This window comes from Sinocyclocheilus grahami, unplaced genomic scaffold (assembly GCF_001515645.1).
Source record: "Sinocyclocheilus grahami isolate Dianchi unplaced genomic scaffold, SAMN03320097.WGS_v1.1 scaffold16.1, whole genome shotgun sequence".
NCBI lineage: Eukaryota > Metazoa > Chordata > Actinopteri > Cypriniformes > Cyprinidae > Sinocyclocheilus > Sinocyclocheilus grahami.
In genome coordinates this window covers 3,998,275-4,005,564 of record NW_015505195.1, presented here as the reverse complement: position 1 = coordinate 4,005,564, position 7,290 = coordinate 3,998,275, and the positions used below count along the sequence as shown (strand labels likewise).

Sequence of the window (7,290 nt, the reverse complement as noted above, 5' to 3'; positions counted from 1 at the left end):
TTCCACGCCACACTCATATATAGAGAGACGCCTGTTTATATATATATATATATATATATATATATATATATATATATAAAAGAAAGTCTTCTTTTCTGATGTAAGCAAATGTGATTACAGCATTCAGGTAACCATGTGTTCAACTGAGGCAAAGAGCACGAGTACAAAAACTTTTATTTAATGCAGCTTTGCTGTCAATCACTTTGTTATACAAATTTCTGCAATTCTTTACACATGTACATGATGATACAGTTATCATGGATTTATTTAACCACAGAAACGCTTAAAAAGAAAAAAAATAAGCCAATCCACAGATTCAAGAGTAACATTTCAAGATAATGTGTTATTAATATCCATTGCAGTGTCACAGAAATGCTGTTTTAAAGCCTTGCAACTGTAGTTTGTTTGGTCCAGTAACACAAGCATGCAACCTTTTCTGATTTTATAATAGTTTTGGCTTTCTTTGCATTTTGCACCCATTTTGCAAGCACCAAAACTCAAAGGCAACAATAATTAAACATATGATACATCATGCAGAACACCATACTTTTGAAATCCCCTCCGAAGTCACCCCACTTTGCAACAAGACAATCTGTTCCAGACTAGGATTTCTTTCTAAAATCAACATAAATGCATAAAGGTTGTAACATATTCTGGTAAAAACAGTATTTGCTATAATTACAGACATTAGTGTGGGAACCAAACTAATTGATTGCACATTAAACAATGTCATCAGTTTAAATCTTTGGAATCCCACAAATTTCAGAAAATCAATACTGTATTTGCATCACTTTCTGTCAAATAGGATTACACACTGGGTGTGCAAGCTGGTAAGATAGAGATGATAACAGTTATGAAATCATGATTTTATTCACGACTGAACTGTGATTGTGTGGGGAAAAAAATGTTTGTAATGTGTACTGCATTTTAAAAGCTGGTGTTCAAATCTGTGCTAATATATCAAAACCTTTTGATGAGAGGTATAGATATTTCTGTTTGACAGCTTAGATGTTTTAGCAACGAAGTGTTGTTCAGAAAAGTAATATTTACAATATTTAGCTAATGTAACGGCATGAAAATAAAAGGAACAGTCTGTAATTTCACATACATGAACTTTATGTTGGCACAAATTTTGTTTGCAGTGGTTTCAAACGGGTTCTTTTCAAGAATTTTCTAATTAATCTATGAACATACTGATTGAATCACACATGTAATACCCAAACAAAACCAAGGACCAGACGTCAACAAAAGATTTATAATAATTTATGCAATTTTGGCCAAATAAACAGCCTGGGGGTAAGAATGCCTTTGACAGCCAAATAAGTATTCAAGTCACAAAATGTTTTAGTTTTTTTTGCATCTGGCTCAGATATGAATGATGACGACTCTGATTAAATGTAATAATCTGACAATTAAATGGCATTATCTGCGAAATGATCATACTCCATCAAATAAATATTCACATCATTAAATAAGTGATCATTTAGAATTTTTACATAAGAATAGTAAATGAGTCACCCTGTATCACAGCAGCAATGAGAATGAAACCAGCCAGAAAATAAAATATAGCAAAATAAAAACAATGTTAAATAAGAACAATACGTATATCAATGATTAACCAATTTTTAGTGAAAGTTTCAAGTTTCAAGATCAAAAGGAATGTATATATGAGGTACATTTACAGTCAGGGTCAAGTTTAAAGGTTGGATTGTTCAGTTTCACATCCCTGAATGATTTCAGAGTGCCTTATAATGGCTTCTCTCTGGCTCTAAGATGCAGGAAAACTGAGCTACAGAGGAAATATATATTGTGTATGAAAATTACATGGCTTGAAATGTAAAAGAACACTAAATTAACTCTTTGGTGAGTTTTGTCAAAGACAGGCATCTAAGAAGTCACAACACCGGTGAAATAATGTTTTTTTTTTAAATAAATAAAAACATTGCAAGGGATGAAGAAACTCTGAGAATTCATTTCAAGTAAGCATCTCCATTTGTCTAAATGCCTTGCACAAGAGAGTCATAAATTGTCAAATTGCATTTTTAGAGTCAAGGGTACAGTGCATAGTATGATCAGTATCATATGAACATAAATCTCTTAACAAATAGATCACTATTCATGCTAACACTCCACAGCAATGCTGCACAATCAACCAGGGCTTCGTTTTAAAGTACATGACCATGTTTAATGAGGATCATCTGGCATCTCTGTAAATATTCTAGAAGTACCAGGTTTGTAATTCAGAACGGAGTATGAATACGTACAACAAATTTAGTTCTGTTTAATTAGCCAGCTTATAGCCCTTTTTTGTAGGTGTGGTCTCTGATGTCTTCTGTATAGACTCAATTTTAATGTAGATTACAGTCTTGTCTCTTTCCTTTTAGGACAAAAAGTGAGTTATTGTTTTCATTTGTAGTAACTACACCCTGAGAGGCCTGTTGTGATGTAGCAACACTGCCTGAGTTGTTCAAGTGAAATGGAGGGATAAACGTTTATCCTTCTGCAAGAAACACTGATCATAGAGGGACATCTTATAAATAAAGCCAGAATACTAAAAACTTATTCCATCACTGTCAACCAAAAAGAAGGGATTTTAAAACAACTGTTTTTAGCCTCTAAAGCATTTTCCAGTGAAGAGGTTATTTAAATAAATTTGCAAATGTAGTCCTTTCTAATAAAAGGATAAAAAAATATATATATGTTCAATCCTCATTACCATGGAGTCACTTAATATTTAATTATCTGCATTCCTGCTTCTAGTCAACAAACAAACAAACAGGTACAAAAATTTTTTAAATAAAATTGAAAATAAATAGAGGAAATATCCATTTTGACCTTTAGCAATCCCAGAATTAGAAGTTTTATTTATCTTTCTAACTCCTAAAACATTGAGTGTAGCCAGTTCAAAAGTAAACAAAACAAAAAAGGAGGAGGAAGCAGAATTAAATAAAAGGCCGTCTTTGAAATTCTTGAAATCTTTCATTATTCTTTTTGTCTTATAAAGTGTTGGCTGATTAACAGAATGCACAAGCAATCCTTCTTTCCTCTTGCATCCATCCTTCACATATTCTTTCTCTCCTGCATTCCCGACATCCTGATGGAGGGCTGGTCAATGCGGCCTGCTGCTGGACTCTGAGGGATGCCGTTTACGAGGTGTGTTGTGGCCACTGAGGTATCCGTTCAAGCGTTTGGTCAAACCACCATTCAGAATATCCTGAATGTGTTGCACTATCAAATTTATGGCAACTAGAGAGAGAGAGAGACATAAACATGTAAGTACAAACATCTATTAAAGTTGCCTTGCAAGTCATTGCTTAGTAAAACGGTGTCAAATTATTATTTTTTTTTTCGTTGCTAGACTAGAAGTGCGGCCTTGCTTCAAAACATTCCTATTTTCAAAACAATATATGTATATCATTAACTGTTCCAAAACATTTCCATATCAAAATATTTGTTTCTCCTCTCTTCCATGGTAAAGTTTGGATAAACATTTAAAATCTCACCCAGATTATCAGCTCCCCTTGGAATGATCACATCAGCATACTTTTTTGTCTGAAAGAAAAACAGATCAAGTAAAAAAAAAAAAAAGACAGCGAGAGAGAAGCCCTGAGAAAAAAATTCTCAAGTCAAGATGATGATCAGCAACATTTCCATTGGGCAAATATTTCGCCGCCCACTTCTAGACAAAAAGCCAGAAACATGTTCTATTGTAAACCGTCTTTAATATTGGCTCTGCTTCTGCATAACAGTGTTCGAAAAAAAAAAAGGTCAATAAATGGTCCACACATTCAATATACTGTAAATAAATATTTTCATTTGCATAAAAAAATAAAATGACCATTTATAATATATTTGCCAAACAGCACAACAAAGAAATTTACATGGAAAAACAAAAACCACGTCCAGTTGTTTTACAACTGTTTTAGTACTTGGTACAAACATTTTGTGTTGTAAAATTGTGTGTTGTTCATAATATTGAAAGTGTAAGAATATGCACAAGTTCAAAAGTCTAAGGTCAGTAAGATTTTCTTTAAAAAAATTATTTGGCAAGGATGCATTAAATCAAAAGTGACAGTAAAGACATTTAAGACTTTACAAAACAATTATATTTCAAATAAATGCTATTCATCACTGAATCTGTAAATTAGAATGATTTCTAAAGGATCATATGAAGTAATGGCTGTTGAAAATTCAGCCTCGCCGAAACAGGAATGTGTGTGTGAGAGTGTGTATTTTTTAGATAATAATAAATAATCCTCAGCTTTGCCATCACATGAATGTGTGAGTGTGCATGTTATATAAAATAAAAAAAATAAAAAAAAATACAAAACCACACACACAGATCATATATGGCAGAAAAGTGTAAAACTCACTGGCAGACAGAACTCCTCGAAGGCCGGCTTAACAAATGTTATGTATTGGTTTAGCACTTGCTCTAGGTCACGGCCTCTCTCAGTGATGTCTCTCAGGACTGCGAGCAGAGGGCAATGAGATAAGAGTAAGAGTAAGAGTAAGAGAGAGAATTGTAAGAAGTGAATCAAACTGCACCGAAATACATCGTCCTATCACTACCACACTATGAATAATCGTTGAGTCCTCACACACCTCTGCGTGACAGACGTGTATCTGCATCCGTATCCACAAACAGCTTCATTTGAAACAGATCTCTGATTTCTTGCGAATAAAACATAAGAATGCCTTCAAATAAAACTACATCTGCTGGATAAACAGTGACTGTCTCTTCTTTCCTGCAAAAGGTAAGGAAAACAAGTGTATCAGGATGCAGGAAATACCTGAACAAACAGATTACATAACACAAATCAAGATAAGGCCGGTTTGAAACACTATGCTCAAGTAGCATGTAAGCAAATCAACAGCAGTTACAGTGGGGCAAAAAAGTATTTAGTCAGCCACCAATTGTGCAAGTTCTCCCACTTAAAAAGATGAGAGAGGCCTGTAATTTTCATCATAGGTATACCTCAACTATGAGAGACAAAATGAGAAAAAAAAATCCAGAAAATCACATTGTAGGATTTTTAAAGAATTAATTGGTAAATTCCTCGGTAAAATAAGTATTTGGTCACCTACAAACAAGCAAGAGTTCTGGCTCTCACAGACCTGTAACTTCTTATTTTTTTTTCCTCATTTTGTCTCTCATAGTTGAGGTATACCTATGATGAAAATTACAGGCCTCTTTCATCTTTTTAAGTGGGAGAACTTGCACAATTGGTGGCTGACTAAATACTTTTTTTCCCCGCTGTACATTCTGGTCTGTGTTTCTGCTACTTTCCTGCAGCCGCTGAATATGTGCACCGAAATAAATATGTGCTGCTTACACGCTGCTTTTGTGTGTGGTTTGAAACTCAAATAAATACAAAAAAATCCACACATAGAAACAATGCAATGATAATAATTTAAATGGAACGTATTAAAACTGTCATCATTTACTCACCCTCATGTCGTTCCAAACCCATATGACTTTAGTTCATCTTTGAAACACAAATTGAGATATTTTGAATGAAAACTGAGAGGTTCCAGTCCGTCCTTTAAAAAAACATCCAGGTAACCAAAACGTAGAGGATTCAAAAAGGTTGTAAAATGAACTCAATCAAGCGGTTTAATCAAAGTCTTGAAGAAATACAATTGCTTTATATGATGAACTGAGCCTGCGTTTTGAAGATTAACCAAAGTCTTAAAGGTTTGGAATGACATGATGGTGAGTAAATGATGGCAGAATTCTATTTTTTTTGGCAAACTATCCCTTTACGTTATCCAAGATGTGGTCTGAACTGACCTTGAGTGGGTAACAAAGTTGTAGACAGGAATTTGGACAGTTCTTCCCTCCATGATATCACAAAGAGTTTTGACTATCAACTCATTATCAAACGCATCTGTGGGACAGAGTAAAAGAGGATTAGACAGACAGCACATAATTTGTTCTAAGATTTCTTGACCCACAGGAAATGGGATATAAAGAACAAGCAAAAAGGTGATAAGCCACTTGTGCTGCTGCAGAATGAGTGTGTGTGTGAGGGTGGCTGAGTCAAGCAAACACTCACTCCGAAACACACACACACACACATACAGAGAGAGAGAGAGAGAGAGAGCTGCCAAAGTATACAGACTGCATCAACGGTCAGGGTCTGAGCTGTATTCTGCTCACAATAACACACTGCAATAGGCAGGGGTATTTGGCAATGCAAAAGCACACATAAAGAACTATAAATCAGGTCAAGTAAAATAAATCTATTTAGAAAAGAAATGATGTTAACATAAACATGAGCTTTTCAAACTCTTTTACCTGGGTGGTCAAAGTTAAATTGTCCTTTTAGAGCCTTGGCCTTCTGTTCAGGGGTCAGTACCCTGTAGAAACTGTCCTGACTGAGGATGGCCACCTGCCTCTGATGATGGTCGATCTTATTCTGACCAAGAAGCTCCATAATCTTCCCACAAACTGATGACTGAAAAAAGACAGGATTGTAGTTGAGTACATACGTGCTCTAAAGCAAGTTTCAGTGAGTAATCTTAATTCAAACTCAAATAATGACAAAATGGGCAATGATTTAATGTTAAGTGTGTAATTTCTGTGGGTGGCCACTAAAATCAGATAGGAAACCAAAAGCCGGTTTGAACCAGAAGATTTGAATGGTTTGGTTCTGTTCATGTGCCTCATGCGCATTTTTTTGAGAGGACACCAGTGACAGTTTTGGCACTTCTTCCAAAGGCATGCCATGATAGTCTAGTGAAGTCATTTAAACGTTTTCATGAGGGCTGCGTTCAAATATATAAATATTTTTTTATGATAATCAGCCAAGCAAAGTTGCAGCTAAATTGAATGCCAGTGATGGCCCTGTATTTTCATGTATGGCAAACAGCAGAATTATTTTTTTTTTAAATCGCATTTGTGTTCGCAATGTCTTCTGACCCAATTATATACTTTTGAATTATGAACCAAATGAATTTAAACCATCAGCATTGGACACCATAAGGCTAAACTGCTCCTTATCGCTGCTACTGGAAGCATATTTTGTGACACAGATTCCCTAGTGTTGACCATTTTCACAAAAGACTGACATTTTAATGAATATGTAATGCACAACTGATTACATGCTATAAAAAAAAAACTCATGGTTAATTTTATCAAATTAATATTTTTATTTTTACAAATTTGGACGTATTTCCCTCCACCACCAGCATGAAAAAACTCTTTAGTTTTGCATGAATCACACAGGCTAAATGACAGAATACATATTAAAACGACAGCGAATGACTCTACTGGAATTTTTTTTT

The 7,290-nt window shown here is 34.6% G+C and overlaps 1 protein-coding gene across 1 annotated transcript in view; it reads right to left on the bottom strand.

The window, feature by feature from the left end:
- Positions 1 to 2,831: 2,831 nt before the first annotated feature.
- LOC107549113 (uridine-cytidine kinase 2-A-like) overlaps positions 2,832 to 7,290 on the bottom strand; it is a 10,244-nt gene continuing 5,785 nt past the window's right edge. Inside the window, exons 2-7 of the mRNA XM_016230077.1 lie at positions 6,302 to 6,461; positions 5,795 to 5,891; positions 4,606 to 4,748; positions 4,374 to 4,471; positions 3,504 to 3,552; positions 2,832 to 3,246 (exon numbers count right to left, since the gene is read on the bottom strand). Coding sequence (XP_016085563.1) covers positions 3,110 to 3,246; positions 3,504 to 3,552; positions 4,374 to 4,471; positions 4,606 to 4,748; positions 5,795 to 5,891; positions 6,302 to 6,461 — 684 coding nt within the window. The 3' untranslated portion in view covers positions 2,832 to 3,109. The remainder of the gene's footprint in view (positions 3,247 to 3,503; positions 3,553 to 4,373; positions 4,472 to 4,605; positions 4,749 to 5,794; positions 5,892 to 6,301; positions 6,462 to 7,290) is intronic.